General features: G+C 31.2%; 1 protein-coding gene across 1 annotated transcript; it reads left to right on the top strand.

Annotated features, from left to right (window-relative positions):
- The first annotated feature begins 1,817 nt into the window (after positions 1 to 1,817).
- On the top strand, positions 1,818 to 2,201 carry LOC120081021 (uncharacterized mitochondrial protein AtMg00810-like). The gene has a single exon (XM_039035702.1). It carries the CDS (start codon positions 1,818 to 1,820, stop codon positions 2,199 to 2,201), a length of 384 nt encoding a protein of 127 aa, XP_038891630.1.
- The last annotated feature ends 15,608 nt before the right edge of the window (positions 2,202 to 17,809 follow it).

Here is a 17,809-nt window from a genome sequence, read left to right as displayed (position 1 = left end):
TGTGCTTATACTCCTCAACAAAATGGAGTAGCTGAGCGTAAAAATCGCCATCTGGTGGAAGTTGCCCGATCTTTAATGTTGTCTGCTACTCTTCCGTCCTACCTATGGGGAGATGTCATTCTTACAGTAGCTCACCTCATCAACCGTATGCCGTCTCGTGTCCTTGACTTTCATAATCCCTTAGACCTTTTCAAAGAATCCTTTCCGACTACTCGTCTGATTTCCGATGTACCCCTTCGTGTCTTCGGCTGTATCGCTTTTGTCCATTCTCATGGCCCAAATCGCACAAAATTTCACCCTCGTGCTAAAAAATATGTCTTTGTTGGGTATCCCCTTCATCAACGTGGATATAAATGCTATCATCCGTCCTCTAGAAAATATTTTGTCTCCATGGATATTACCTTTGTTGAAGACGAATCTTTCTTTCCCGTTAGTCATTTTCAAAGGGAGAGTCCAAGTAAAGAGCCTAACTGGTCCACCTATGCTATTCCCTTGGGGGATTCCACTCTGATCCCTTCCACTAGTTCTAAAAGAGCTTGTCATGTTCTCTCTACCAACCAGCTTCCTTGGATAATCTACTATAGGAAGAATCATCGAAAGGAAGAATTGCCACCTGTTAATTCGTCGGCTCCAGTCCAGGAGTCAGAACTGGCATCTGGTTCAGGTACGTGTATTCCTGAAACTAATGAAGTTGATTTATGTATGGAAATTGACAAGTGCAGGGACGAAAAAGATGAAAGAGGTCGAAATGGCCATACCGAATATGTGACAGATGAAGAAACAGCTGAAAGAGAGAATAATAAAGGGAAAAGTCCTGTTGTTGACAAAGGAGTGGAAGATATTAGTAAAAATCTCGAGTTACAAGTGACCAGTCATGCTGAGAAACCGAGAGAAGTGGAAAATCATGATGCCTCTCTCGATCTTCCGATAGCATTAAGGAAAGGTACTCGCTCATGTGCAAAATACTCTATGCACAACTACTTGACGTATAGTAACTTGTCTTCCGAGTTTAAAGCATTTACCACTAGCTTGGACACCATAATAATTCCAAGCAATATCCGTGAAGCCATGGAGAACTCTGAATGGAAATCGGCTGTTATGGAAGAAATGAGGGCGCTTGAGAAAAATGGCACGTGGGAACAGGTGCCTTTACCAGAAGGACACAAGACAGTTGGTTGCAAATGGGTTTTCACTGTAAAATACAAATCAGATGGGACGATTGATCAGTATAAGGCCAGACTTGTTACTAAAGGTTTTATCCAGACTTACGGAGTTGATTATTCTGAAACATTTTCTCCTATAGCTAAACTCAATACTATTCGTGTGTTGTTGTCAATTGTTGTTAACACAGATTGGCCACTGTATCAATTGGATGTTAAAAATGCGTTCCTTAATGGTGAACTTGAAGAGGAGGTCTATATGAGCCCACCTTCTAGATTTGAAAGTCCGTTTAAGCACAAGGTTTGCAGACTGAAGAAATCCTTATATGGACTGAAACAATCCCCAAGGGCTTGGTTCGATAGGTTTACTACGTTTGTTAAAGCATAAGGTTACAACCAAGGGCACTCAGATCATACACTATTTACGAAACGATCTGATTCTGGGAAGGTTGTTGTTCTCATAGTATATGTTGATGATATTGTTTTGTCCGGTGATGATGAGAGTGAAATTATGAGGCTTAAAATGAGAATGGCCAAAGAATTTGAAATTAAAGACCTTGGTAAGCTGAGATACTTCCTGGGAATGAAGGTAGCTTGAGAGAAGGTATTTCAGTATCGCAAAGAAAATATACACTTGATTTACTCAAAGAGACAGACATGACTGGCTGTAAACCTGTTGACACACCTGTGGAGTATAATGCAAAACTTGGTGTTACAAATAACGGGGTTCCTGTGAGCAAGGGCAGGTACCAGAGGTTGGTTGAAAAGTTGATCTACCTATCCCATACCAGACCAGACATTTCATATGCAGTAAGCATTGTGAGCCAGTTTATACAAGCTCCGTATGAGGAACATATGCATGTAGTTGATTGTATCCTTCGATATTTGAAGGGAACCCCTGGTAAGGGCTTAATGTTTAAAAAATCTAGGAAAAGAACGATTGAAGCCTATACAGATTCTGATTGGGCAGGCTCTGTTATTGATAGAAAGTCAACTTCTGGATATTGTACCTTTGTCTGGGGTAACCTTGTCACTTGGTGAAGTAAGAAACAGGGAGTAGTGGCGAGGAGTAGTGCTGAAGCTGAGTACAGGGCAATGAATTTGGGAATATGTGAAGAAATTTGGTTAAATAAGGTGTTGACTGATCTTTACCAAGACAGGGAGCTTCCAATGAAGTTGTTCTGTGATAATAAAGCTGCAATAAACATTGCGAACAACCCAATTCAGCATGACAGAACCAAACATGTAGAGATCGACTGACACTTCATTAAAGAAAGACTGGATAATGGGAGCATTTGTATTCCCTATATTCTGTCTAATCAACAAGTGGCAGATGTTCTCACCAAGGGGCTGCTTAGACCAAAATTTGACTATTGTCTCAGCAAGTTAGGTCTTATCGACATTTATGCACCAATTTGAGGGGGAGTGTTGAAAATAAGGTTTTTACTCTAGAGGTATTTTTGTAATTGCCTCTAGCCCTAGGGTTCTCCACAGGTCTATTTATTTACCCTGTTCTCATGTATTCAGTGTATTAGTTTATAATAATAAAAGAAAAGATCTGTACCGTTCCCTGGTCTAGGGTTTCCATGTAAATTTTGTGTTTTTTTTTCTATTATTATTTTCATCAAAATTAATTAATTCATAAATTAATTATTAAATAAAACTTAATTAATTTAATATCAAATATTAAATTAATTTTAACACATATCCATCCTTATATATTTAAATCAAATTTAAATATATAAATTTTCCTATTCCGTTTAATTCTCAAATTAAACATATAATTATATCTCATATAATTACTAATTCCCTTAATTCTAATTTGAACGTTTCAAATTAACTTATCATGCTATTCTAGAGCTAGTCCGTTACGGGAGACCTCGCGGACCTACAGATCATGGGCTCCAACGATCCGAGATTAATTGGCTAAACTCATTAGACCAGATTAATCCCCATGCGTTAACTAATGGGTCACTCCACTAAAGCCCACAGTTGCATTCCCCTCACTGTAGATATATTATGTCCACATGATTTAACCATAATCAGCAAGTCGACCCTTCACAGGTTGTTTGTAATAACGGCTAGGTCAAATATCTGTTTTACCCTCAAGATTACGTCTTATTCCTCAAGTTCCTACTGATCCTCTAATGAACAATTGGTTTGTAATCCAATAACTAAACCAAACTCTCTCAACCCAATGAGAGGGTAGGGCCCTTGTTCAAGACTTGGATTCAGTACTTTAGAGAATAACCTTTCTCCTATCCCTAAATTGGATAGGCGTGAACTCCGTCTTGCACCCTATGTCCCGCTATCTATATGGTCTTATCCTTGAAATGAGAGTCTTATTGAGCCGACGCTATTGAGCCAACCCTCACTTATGCAAATCTAAGGGCAATCCTGAATAAACAGGAGTTCATAGTTAGCTCAGAATTAAGATCGAGTTACCTATGATCTAGGTGAAATAGTCAGTCTAAAGTAAGAGTGACTTATTTCATAACATGTACGCCACTCCTCATGTCATAACATGTACGAATTAGGATCACATCGTATATAGTACTTTACAACTCTTTGTAACAACTACAAAGTAGGCCGCATCCAATGGTGTTACCAGAATAAGGTACCCAACCTCATTCATGTACCATAGATCATTTTGACTATTTTCTTGAACCTAATCCACTCTTATATCTCCATAAAAAGTTCAAGTACTCATACAATGGTCATGGGTCTTAGTTTATTAGATTTAGACTTTCATACAATTTTTTAAATCAATAATAAGTTTATTGATTATAGCAAATGTTTATCATTCTACAAAGTGCGAGTTTTAGGACATAAAACTCAACATGATTTCCTTTGTAGATAATAGACTAGTTGGTTAAGAAAACAGTCAGAAGTAGAAAAAGTATTTAAATCTATTGGAGATCCATTTTCCATGCAGGATTTTTACCCCTTCTTCTTTGTTAATGTCGAAGAAATAATTGGAACAAAGGGGTTATCATTGGGTTTCTTTGTCTCAATGATATTTTGTAAAGCTTTTGAGAATGGAGGTAACAAATTTGTTTCGAGATCTTTTGCTGAATGGATATCAACCTCTTTTATCTTAGGGTTAGATCTAGTTTTTTGGAGAGGTCCCTGTGTATTTATCTTCATTTTTTTCTAGATGATGGAGGTGGAGGCTGTTTATTGAATTGAGTAGGTCCTTCATATTTCAACCAATGCCAATATGGAGTAATTGTTCATCACTTTCTTTTGATCTTTCTCGGTATTCTTGGCAGGACTTGATTGAATAGCCAATGCGACCACACATGAAACATAGATCTGGGAGTCTCTCATAACGAATGTTGAACCATCTGCCTTCCGAGTGTGAGGTTGATTTAATTTTAATTCCACACCTAAGCGGTTTTGATATGCCTATTGCTACACGAGTCCTCATGTTTTCTCCTCAATATAAATCATCTTGATATGCAAAAACCTCGATGAATGTTCCTAACATGTTTCCAATTTTTCAACCATGTAGATGTTTTGATATCCAAGAGAAAGATCTAATACTCTCAACCAAAAAGTGACTTCCTTGAATTTGTAATTTGAGATACATAGATGAGCTTTTGGATATTCAAGAACAAGAAGATGTTTATCAAAGATCCAAAAACCATAATTGAAGACCCATTCTTTATCTTGAACAGAGTTGAATCTAAAAAGAAAAAGATTCGGGCCTAGGAATTCAATGGAAAAGCCTATTTTTGTCTTCCAAGCGTTTGTCATAGCATTTTAATCATGCTTACAACAATATTTTTTTTCAGAAAATATCTTTCCTACTAAGTAGAAGTTCAGATGAGTGTTAATTTTCTATGGCATATAAAGAACGCAGACTTCTTTTGATGCTTCTTCATCTTCTGTTAGCCTTAGCTTCTTATGATTCTTCATTAATTCTTCTGTATTCATCATTGAAGCATTTAGGAGAAGGTATTGAAAACAAGACAATTTGAAAGTTCGAGTAAAAACCTCACTTAAGGAGGATTCTTGAAGAGATGTTGGTTCTTGGAGCCTCATCCTATCTCTACTCACTTTCTCCGACAAGTTTTAAGTTCATTTATTACAAGGAGAAAAAATAATTTTAGATTAAACTTGATGATGGATGAAAAAATATATGGAATTTCTGTCAGCATTTCAATCAATATTTTTACATAAGGTTTCATATTATGATAAAGTAGTAAATCAATATTTTATTATAATTTTGTGTTTTACTTAAACTAGTAATTTGAAATAATAGAAGTACAAAAGTATTCAAAACTCATCTCAAAGATTTGTACATTCAAATATTTACAAATTTCAAGCTGGTAAATTATACAAACCTTCTAAAACTCATTCTTCTAAATAATACAAACATAAATCATAAGAATCTAAGGGCTTCCTAATTCCAAAGTAATTTTTAGACTTTAAAACAAAAAAAAAATTATAAACGAACTCGTGTACCGGGTACACGAGTTCGCTTGACCGGTTAACCATTCAGCTGACGTGGTCAGGTAACTGGATTAAATGGACTCGTATATCCGGTACACGAGTATGGCACATGGAAATCGTGTACCCGGTACACGATTTCACTATCCTTAAATCTGTCAATACTTTTCAAAACAACTATTTTTGAAAATACTTTCCCCAACTCTATTTTTGTCATTATTTATTAAAAAAACATTATTTAAAAAAATTCAATTTTTTCATAATTATAATTTAACATCGACATTTATCTTTACAAAGACATTTCTTTTTTTGTTTTTTCTTTTTAACATCCAAACAAGAAACAATTTTTTTCCTTATAATATAAAATTTATATGTTGGGTTTCAAACTGAATTAAAATTTTAAAATCAGTCGAGAATTCAGATTTTGTTTTATATTTTCAAATTCTCTGAATTCAGCAAATATATATTTGATAGATTACTCAGATTCTATTTCTAAAATTTGTTTTCGGATTCTATTATCCAAGCACTAAAAAATCTGAAACCACATTTTTTATACTTTCGTTGTATCTAGATTTTGAATCTTAAATTTTAAAGTGCAATTATATAAATAAAGATCAAAACATTTAGAAATATAATATATCTTGTTATTAATTAAATTCATGTTTTAAAAATAATAATACACATTATGTAACGAATTACAAATTATATACTATTACAAAAAATAATTATATAATTTTTCTTAACATAAATCATATTCATAAATACTTATAAATGTATAGCATCAAACAAATTTTAAACAATTGTTTAAATTACAATCAAATATTTGAATTTATTACCAAACATATATCTGAAAATATGAAATACAACTCTATTTTTATCAAATGCCGACAATACAAACTCAATAGTGAGCCTGTTTTAGACCCTAAAGACTTTCGTGGAATAGACAAACATGATCAGGGTAGGTGGTGTCAACAATCCCAATAGGTTGAGACATATAATCTATTTTCTGCAATTGTGCATGTAGAGAAACATTCTTAAAATCCATTTGATGTAAGAAATAGGATCAATGGGTATTGTGGTATAAGCAATAAAGTTCAACAGACGAGGTTCAAAGATTCTGAATTTCGCTCAAGTTTGCATGGTGTGGACATTCGGTATAAAATCATTAGAGGGAACAGCAATGGAATTAGAGGATGAACTTGAAGGAGTGGAAGTGGAACGATGGAAAAGTTGTTGAAGAAGAATAAGAGATTGAGAAAAGGCTGATGTGAGACAATGGACTTCTTAGATTGAATATTGTAGCGATGTAACTTTTGAAGTCAAGAGTATAACCATGGAAATCATTTCGAGTAGTCTTCGGTTCAAGTTTTTGTTTGTATAAGGTTTCAACAACGGGTAACAAGTACATCCAAAAACTTTTAAATATGGTTTATCAGAAGTGATTCCAAATAGCTTTTCAAAAGGAGACATCGTATCTAGAGATGTAAGGATGCCAGACATCACTTTGAACTAAATTAAGTGACATGGAAAATGAGAATTTCTTCATTTTTTGTACATAGACAACTAGTACAAGAACAATCAGAAATAGGTTGATTGACAGAAAGACCATGAGATAGAGAACTACGTAAATTTTTGGAGATGAATGACCTAAACTATGAACACTCATGATTTGCTAAAAAAACCACAAAAAAAAAAAAAAGGATATACTTGAGAAGAAGGTGCTCCAGAAACAGTTGAAATCGAATACAGAACATTAATGTTTTTGCCTGAATAGAGGGGATGGCTCCTGACTTTATGTTGAATGAGATCTTATCAAAGTAAAAAAAACAAAGAGGCAATTATTACTAAGAGAAAATTTACTAACAGACATATTGAAGGGATTTGAATCTGTCGGAAGCGTGTAATCGTATTATTGAATTTTTGAAAAAAAAATTAAAAATACAAATAATCAAGAAAAGATTAAGCAACATACATTTACCGATCCACAAATACAACAAAATCTTCTCCCTGAACCGATAGTTATTTTCTCATAGTCTTCCAGGATCCGGCTTGTGAAAACTGCTCTTAAAAGATGAGAGGGAATAGAGAACAAGAATTAGGAGAATTTTTCTTCGAAGAAAAATCTCTGTAAGAGATTATGTTGTATACAGTAGAGTGTGTGTTCTATGAGAGTTCCCTACGACCTTATTTATAGGCCACTCCTAATCCTATTAGGGGAATCTCTCCGTATATATTTTAAATTAAATATTCATTAATATCTAATAAAAAAATATCTTCCCATTTAATATCTCGATGTAAAATATTTAATCATCTTTAAATATTTATCTTCTACAAATTCTCTTTTATTTGAATCCCATTTAAATTAATTAACTAATTATTTGAATTATTTTTAAATAAATTAATTCTCGCGTTATCTATGAAATTCGAATCTTATTCAAATTAAATACGTTATTTATATATATGGATCTCTTCAAAATAAATAATTAGTTATTTGAATTATATTCAAATAAATTAATTCTTCATATTATAAAGTTATAATTTGAATCTCTTTGAAATAAATTTTATAATAAATCATGTATTTAATTGTAACCCATACAATTAATATTTTCCCTCGTAGATGTGAACATTTCAAATTTTTCTTCCAATAGATTTGATCCTTGTTGGTACGTGGTGAGCTAGCAAGGAACCTTATGGACCTACAAATAATAAACTCCAATAATCCAAGATTAATTAGTTAAACTCTTTAATTTAATTAACCTTCATTCATTAAAAGGCAAACTATAGATCCATAGTTGTTGAACTCTTATGCACTGTATGACAAGTTATGTCCATATATATAATCAATATAAGCAAGTTGATCATTCACAAGTTGTCCACAATTACAACTGGGTCAAATGTCCGTTTTGCCCCTGTAATTACATTTTTCTTTAAGTACTACTGATTCATCTAATGAACAATTTGTTTATAGTCCAACCATAAACTAAGTCCATCTCGGGCTAATGAGAGGGTAGGGTCCCCCTTGTTCAAGACTTGAAATCAACACTTAAGGGGAATATACATCTACTTATCCTATGTGAGAATGAGCGAATTTCATCTTGTTAAGTTATGCTCCCAGCTCCCCCGTTTAGTCAAATCCCTAAAATGATAGGCTTACTAAGTCGACAACTTAGATCATTCTCACCCATGCAAATCAAATGACTAACCTCACATACAAGAGTTCATAAATCACTTAGGATTAAGATCGAGTCGCATATGATCATCTTATGAAATATTAATCTCATCAATTAACGAATTTACAAAGAGAGATTGCGGTATGGTCTTATAAAATCAAATCATTTGTAACTATTACAAGGTGGATCTCCAACCTTACAAAATCAAACCATTTGCAACTATTATAAGGTGGGTTGTATCTATAGATTCAACAAGATAAGACACTAAATCTTATCCATATACTATAGAGCTTTAGGTTATTTCTTGAACATGATTAATTCGTATGTCAACTACATACGTAATAGCCTTAGATTTTTTCAATTAATGGATAAATTAATATTGTATAATTAATAAATAAATTAATCAACTAATAAATTACAAGGCTTTAGAACATAAATCCCAACAATCTCCTCCTTGCACTAAAATCGATTGTGAGGAGTATGAAGAATGTTTGATAAATTAAAAGAATGAGATGATGAGAAAACGGTAATTAATTGAACTGCTATAATTGTGAGTAATATTAAGAATTTGACCATTTCCAACGATTACCGTTTTCTCACCATTATAATCATTGGTGAGGTCATAGTATTTACCGCCATGGCAACTAATTGAGTAGGAGGATGACGTGGTTATAACAACCTAATGCATTATGGCAAAACTTATTGCAAATTTGACAAAAACTCTTCCATTTCGTTGAAATTTCTGCATAATTAGTATTAATAGACATAGGAAATTGGCCAAACAAAAGCTGGGCTGAGATGGATTTTCCCCACATTGTTGATTGGGCTCACGACTGCCATTAGGAAGGGAAAAGAACCTCTGTCATGCCTACCTCAGCCTTCCCCAACATTGCATATGCAACCACAACCTACGACCTCTTGCTCAGCCTTCAAACAATAAAGAATAAAATTTATAGTAAATCTAGAATAAATCTAAACTTAATCTAATATAAATAACATATTTTCGAATATATATTCCTTTAACTCATGAAATGATTTTGGAATATAGAGTTATAAGAATATATATTCGTTAAATAAATGTGAAACCAAAAGAAAGTAGAATATCATTTGGTTCAAAGTTAAAACATATCAATTATCCATGTCACTGAACAAAAATACTTTCAATTTAATATCATAATATAGTTGCAAAAATTTCGAGTTATATATTTATTTCAAAGTTCTCTCCCCCATTTACCCATGCAAAAAATTCTCTCATCCAAACAAATATTTCCATATAGGAAAAGGGGTATTTGGGCTCCCAAATTACACGGGTGAAGTAGGTTATTACAACCCCCTCAATGTTTGGGTCTTCCAATATAATAGTTCAAATTTTTAATTATTATAACTCACACTTGGCTACATTAAAATTATTTGGAAACCCAAGTTATTACAATCAAACTATAATAGCTACCTCAAGACCCCAAGTCCCTGAGGGTCCTTTTGATAATGTTTCTATTTCGCGTTTCCTATCTCTTATTTCTTATTTCTTGTTTTTTGTTTTTTAAGAATTAGAATTAGGAATATATTTGGTAACTATTTTTGTTTCTTGTTTATTGAGGAAAAGAAACAAAAATAGAAATTTGTTTGATAATCATTTTTTGTTTCTCGTTTCTTATACTTTTTTCTCTAGCATTTTCTCTTATTTTATAGTTTAAATATAATTTAATTATGTAAAATAAAAAAAATATATATATATAGCATGTATTAAAATATGAAAATAATAATTATAAAACATTTACATTATCAAATACACATAACTATCATTCATGTGTTGCTAAAATTTGATATGATATTAACTCATATCCAACTCAATTATATTATTATATAAATGTTGTAATGGTAAAATATTAAAGTGAACCTAAAATATTACCAAAAAAAAAAAAAAGAAAGAAAACAAAAGATATGTAATATAAAAACAAAAAATTATGAAAGGATTATTCGAACTTACTGTGGAAATTATAAAATAGATAACACCGGATAGAGATGATCAGGCTGCGAACTATCTTGGTGCCTATTACCAATAGAGTTGACAAAAATTCCCACTATGTCGAGTATCCACTTCGATTGGGANAAAGAAAACAAAAGATATGTAATATAAAAACAAAAAGGTACAAATGAAAAAAAAAAAAAAAAACCTACATCAAGTGGGATTTGAACCCAAGATGTGGAGGGGGTACAGAAGGACTATCTTGGTGCCTATTACCAATAGAGTTGACAAAAATTCCCACTATGTCGAGTATCCACTTCGATTGGGACAGAGAACCCCCGATTTGACTAGAGATGGGGTCAAACCGGGGATACAAATCGGGTTCTCGATCGGGGACAAGGAGGCTATCCTCCATCACTCCCTGTCCCCATCCCTGACTTTGCCCAGAATATATTTTATTAATAATTATATAAATACATATAACACTGTTTCTATTTTTTTATTTTTTTAAATTTTATTTTATAATATAATTACCTTTTAACTTTAAGTTAAATTTACAATTAAAAAATCTATTTTTAATTAGTAATCTAAATAAATAAATAAATAATAATACTAATTTTTTATTTAAAATATTTACAATTTTAATATCAAGACCAAAATTTAATTGATTTCAAATAAATAATTAACTAAAATAAAAAATATAAATGGAAAATTTTCCCTGCAGAGACCCGATTCCCGAACGGGGATTCCCCGACTCCGACTTCGACTCCTCAAAATGAGAAATGGGACGGAGACGAGGACTACAAATCCCCATGAGGACGAGGACCCTAACCTCACCCACCCCATTGCCAACCCTAATTACCAATAGACCAAATGTGGTAGATGGGTAAAGCAGAGAACAGTTGAATACATATAAAAACAAAAAGGAGAGAAACTACTCATATTTGGTTCCATTTTTAAAAACGTTTCTTAAATCGTAGGAACAAAAAACGGGAACAATTATCAAACAAAATCATTTATTAAAAAATGAGAATCATAAACTATAAACAAAAAACGAAAACAGGTAAAATTGTTCTGTCCTCCCTCTTTTGAGTTGAAAGGCCACATTTGTCCTCCACTAAAAAAAAAAATGTCGTTTTGTAAATTGCATGGTTAGATATACATACATTCAATAACCGAAATTTCATTTTTTTTTTTTTAAATAAATGGTTCGAAATTTGAATGGGCTTCCAGGGCCCACTCAACATTTTGGGCTCATTTTAGATACGTCAATGGGCTGGCCCATATTTGACATGATTCAAGCACGACCTCTAGCCCAAGCCCAACACCAACTACGGACATGTCGAAATCTATGCACTTCTTAAGAAATCATACCATTTTTTCTATATCAAAATCTATGTATTTTGCCTTAGCGTTGTTATAGTACTTATATTATCAACCTCGAAGTTAGTGGTCTGGGAATTAGTTCTTGGTTTCAACTTTTCATGATTAACTAATTAAGTTCACATAACACAAAATAATAATAATAATAATAACAAAACAAAAAAAAATTAAATTATGATAAGTATAGAATTGTTTTAATTAAAACCATTAACTTTGAAAGTTTGATGTTTCGTTCAAAACAACTTTTGAGATACTTTTCGTTAATTCATTGTAAAAACAAAGTTTTTATTTAATTATGTGTTGTATGTGAATAGATCTAAACACAAACAAAAAATAAATTTGTGAATTAGGGTTAGAAAAAAGATCATAAACGAAAAGATAAAAAGAATTAAGAAATGTAAGGGTTGAACTGAGAAAAACTAACCACATATTTTATGGTTCACAGATATCATGCGTCTTTGTGTGTTTTCATGCATGTTTTCAGATTTTTTTCGCATAAGTAAACACAATTTTTTCACATTAATTTCAAAGCCAAAAACCTATCTTAGTTGTTTTGAAACAAATTTCAAACTTCAAAAAAGTCAAAATAATGAAACTTCACAAACCACATAATATCTTTTGAAACAAACTTCATTTCCAAAATCACTATATATATTTATATATTCTACACATAAGAACTAATTTTTCCAAATCTTTACCAAATTTCATGACTTTTTTCTTAAGAATTTGAGGACAATGTTTCCTTTTCAAACTTTTGATGATTAGGCCCCACACACCTAACAAGAAAAAAGAAAAAGTTATGCATATATATGTTATTAGGCTCCACACACATGTTAGAAGAGCAATGTTCCATGTCTTAACCAAATTGGATAAATATTCCCATTTTTCTTTCAAACATAGATCATAAGCCAACTACCATATGCATGGAGTTTAATATGGTCTATTTCTCACAACACACTCTCCCTCTCTTTGAATATACACACAATAACAAAGAAAGATAAAAGAGACACTTCTTTTTTAAATTTCATATGGCATTATTAAAACATATAGTAAGAGAGAGAGTTTGAGAAATGGGCTGTAAAGAAAAAAGAATAATGATGCAAAGAGATAATTAGAGTGTATAATATAAGAGATGGGTGATTGGGAAAACTGATAAAATACCCCATCATGTCCACATGTTTCCATCTCAATCCCTTTGTCCTCTTAAAGACAGAAAGTGATGGTCATGTGCCTTCCAACCAACATATAATTTATATAATATATTTCATTATATATATCTTGCATTTTTCCTCCAAGTTTCCCTTAATCCCAACATAATCCCCTTTCCTAATCCTCCTTTCTTCCTCTTAATCATGCATTTTTTTTTTTTTTTTTTTATACTTTTGGTTACCATTTCTGTTAAAATGCTTTAAATCTGTTATTTAACGTTCTGAACCATCAAGTATGGATTTAGAGAAGTACACTATATAAATTCTCTAACTTCAGATACGTCATTCATTCTCTTCAATAAAATAGTTTTCCTTCTATTTCGTGAATGTAGCTAATACACTGTTAGTGAACCATGTAAATCTGTGTATCAGATTCTCTATTGTTTTACGTTTTTTGTAATTTTTGTGTGTCGATCTCCCAATAATTTCTTTTTTTGTTTTGCATCTTTTTAATATCATGTTAAATTCCGCTTAGTTTTATGTTGATGATATACTCTCTTTGTTTCTAATTTTCTCATTTTCTTTCTCTTAATCATAGATCTCCAATAGGTTATATGGATGTTTGTTAATTTCTTGTTTTATTGTCTAGCTTCATTAAGGATGTTATTACGTTTTATGATTTACCAAATGAAATGAATCTTGTGGTTTTAGATTTGTTGTATAAGACTTCTTTTTTTTTTTTTAAAAAAAAGTTGAATTCTGAAAATAAACCATTTTATAAATTTAAAATTTTAAAATGGAGGATTACATCAAGTAATATTTTTTTCAATCTTTTTTAATAAAGATATAAGTATTCCTTGCAGTAAACCATTCATTTCTATTTATTAAAATTAAAATATGTTTAATGTAATATATTACAATCACATGATATTTATAATGATTATACAAAGATTTATTATATAAAAACACGTTGGATTAAACCTAATAGTTAATTCATAACTTCAACTATTACTATAGTTTTTAAACATATTATAATACACCTTTTGAATCATTATTTAAATTAGAACTTTATTTCTAAATTTGCTACGAGAATATTTAAAACCTAAAATTGAACTTCATTTGAATCTCTTATTTCTGGATCACAAATCAAACACACTCTTAATTTTTAATCTTTTTTATAAATCGATCCGTGGAGGAGAAAGGATGTCGTAAAGAAAAGGAACTTTTCTAGAAGTGATGGGAGGAAAAAGAGTGGAATAACATGATCTGTTTTAAATAATTTGATACAAAAAGTGGGAAATTGACAAATTAAAAATATATGAATGATATATAGTTGAGTTCTTGTTTTTTTTTTTTAAAAACATAAATAAATATATTTACTTTTTTTTTAAAAAAAAAATATGTTACTTTTTTCCTCTTGTCTGGTGAAGAATGAGTGGCCATGTCTGTCTCCCATTTCCTTCACAGCAAGCAATAAAGTTAAATGTGTATAATTCAAAAGAAATAACTGTGTTGTGTTGCTGTGTGTATGATCACTTTTTGTTTTGTAATTTGCAAATGTGGGCTTTTGATGATATATTTTTTTTCAAAGATAAAGAAAAATCATAAAAATGATAATTAATTAATTAATTGAGCTCTTTTGAGGAATCCAATTTGGTGGAATGGAAAATGATTGGTTGAAATAAAAGTTCAAGTGGGTTTGTCTTCATGAATTCCTCAATTGATTATAGACAAAGCAATGGAACAAAATCCAGAGAGATCAAAACATGGAATATATTACACATTATTAGGGTTTTTCTTTTAAAGTAAATTTGGAGTAAATATCTAGATGGATTTGAACTTTGGATCATCTTTGAGTCGTTAATACATATATCTATATCTTGACCTTTAAAAATATTTTCTCGACTATTTTATCTCTTATTAGTTTTTAAATTTATAAAATAATGTCACCTAATAATGAAATTAACAATACAATGTCATTTTCATTCCCATGATATGTGATTTAATTGCTAAAACAATAAATTAAACGCAATTAAAATGAAGGAACACGTCCAATTATCAAATTAATTGATTAAAAAAACTTCTTAATCACCTACATATGAAAAACTTAATTAATTACACTTTGTCATACTTTTAATTTTAATGTCTAAAAAAAATAATTAATCACCTATTTATGAAAGAACTAGTTAATTTTCTTTGTGCTCATTTAATAAGTAGATACAAATTTTTAAAATAAACGGTTTACAAATTTAATCTTCAAGAAAACCCACTTTTATTAAAATTTCAACTGAACTGCATATAAATGAAGAAGAAGAACATTCACAAAATCTTATACTCTCTTGTTCAATGTTGATGGTGCTCTCTTTCGAAACAAAAGTCGTGCTCTGCCACCACATGACAGGATCCTAACAGAGAACAACTCATACACTACCACCGATATAAACTCATCGAAAGTTGAGGTTTGACCCAATATGACTTCAAACAACTTGCCATAGCTTTTTTTTTTTTTTTTTTTTTTCCATTATTGTTTCTTTGCTTATCTTTTTTTTTCTTTTTACTTTTATATTTAAACAATTGTAAGGACATTGTAAGCTTGACAAACTAAATATTGTAGCATGATATGACATATATTGATGGACTAAATAGACATTGTGAATAACACATATAAAAGGAGAATGAAAATCGATACACATGAAAGGAGAAAATTATTGGTGAAGAGTTGTCACAAGTTGTCGCAAATAGAAACTTACACTCTTGAAGACAAATATGGAGTTTAATTATCTCTTATATATATATATTATATAAAATAGCATGTTTAACTTTTAGCTTTTTTATTATCGAATTCTCACTATAAGAATATAGTTAAATTTCCTAATTTCTCGGATATTTCATGAGTCATATATGATGAGTAAAGATAGAGATCAAAATTAGAGACTAATAACATACAATATAATTTATAGTATTTAACATTGTCTCACTATGTTGATACTCACATTTAAACTCCTAGCAAAACTACTTCAACAATAATTTCAAGGCAGATTAGACTCGAGGTGCTAATCTACTACTTCTTTGATTTCTCTCATTCCTCTTAAATATCTTTTCTTCTTTCACTACAAGAAATCTGACATTTTGCGACTAAAATAATTTGTCGCTCAAATAAAATTTCGTTGCAAAATACTTTTAGCGACTAATTTAAATCGTTGCAAGCTTTAATCGCTAAAAGCCAGTCGCTGAATGTGTTTTGCGACTTTTTGGAAGAAAACGTAGCATCATGCAACAATAAGAGGAAAAAAATCACATTATGCAACTTTTCGCACAAGATTTCCAGAGAAACTTGTTTTTGTAGAATTAAACTTGTATTGATGTTGATGTTGATTTGATGCGATGTGATTCGATGTCTCGTATTTGATCCTCCAATTCTCTCTCAATTGAATGCGCACACTTGACTTGAAGAAGCGGAGTGCGTGATTTTCTTAAAGTTGAAGTCTTGGAAGAGTCCTTGTAACTTTAGAAGACTTGTGTCTTCAAGAAATGTGCAGCTTTGGGAGTTTAGGAGTCTTCTGATTGTTGGGAGAATTCTCTCTAGGCTCTTTGGAATGTAGAATTGATGACCTACACAAATTAAGAGAGCTCCTCTATTTATAGAGTTATCTGATGGGCTTAATGGGCTTGGGCTCAGCTGATTCATCCACCTTTAGGCCCAATTAGTTAGACTTCAGCTTGGTTGGTCAATGAGTGCATTTAGGCTCGCTTTGGGCCTAATTTGGATTTTGGGTCAAATTCAACTTTTTCTTGGCGTAGTTGGATTTTAACCTAAATAAAAATATCAAATTGGGTCTAAGTTAATTTTATCCGATTCAACGGTCATAATGAAAACACGTGGTGTCATCAAGATTTGTCTTCAACTTCAATTTGGGACACATGTCAACTCCTAATTGGTCCCAAATTTGATGATTTAGAATTTTGTCCTTAATTTAGTAAATGACGTGGCTATTTGTGATTCGTCCAAAATTTCTCCTTCAACAAATGCACCTTTTCGAGATTTATGTGCATAGATGAGTGTGTGAATCTCGAAAAAGATGAAGTTGGAATAAAAACATTCGAGTTATTTGCTCTTGATTTAAACTTCATTTGATGTGTCAGTCAAACTATGAATTTGATATATAAGTTTAAATAGTATTTGAGATAAATTTTGGAATATAGCCAAATTTTAATTTGAGATTTTACCTCCAACTTAATTTGGACTAAGGATAAAAGCTAAACTTGATAAATTTTGAAAATATAACCAAATTTTAATTTGAAAGATTTTAGATCTTACCCACAATTTAATTTGGAAGCAAGGATAAAAACATAAATTTGGTTGAATTTGAAATAAAATCTGGAAGATGCCCAAATTTGAATTTTACATCAATTTAAGGCCTGATAAAAATGTGTCTCTTGAATTTTGGATAAAATTTGAAATATGGTCATTGGTCAAATTTTAATTTGGGATGAATTTGAGACTTTATCCCTAATTTAATTTAGCTT

This window comes from Benincasa hispida, chromosome 7 (assembly GCF_009727055.1).
Source record: "Benincasa hispida cultivar B227 chromosome 7, ASM972705v1, whole genome shotgun sequence".
In the NCBI taxonomy this organism is placed as follows: Eukaryota; Viridiplantae; Streptophyta; class Magnoliopsida; order Cucurbitales; family Cucurbitaceae; genus Benincasa; species Benincasa hispida.
The sequence above is the reverse complement of the archived record's forward strand: the minus strand, read 5'-3'. Positions and strand labels throughout refer to the sequence as shown.

Excerpts from the sequence above, each read along its gene's own strand:
- LOC120081021 (XM_039035702.1), top strand. The coding sequence starts at position 1,818 with ATGACTGGCTGTAAACCTGTTGACACACCTGTGGAGTATAATGCAAAA.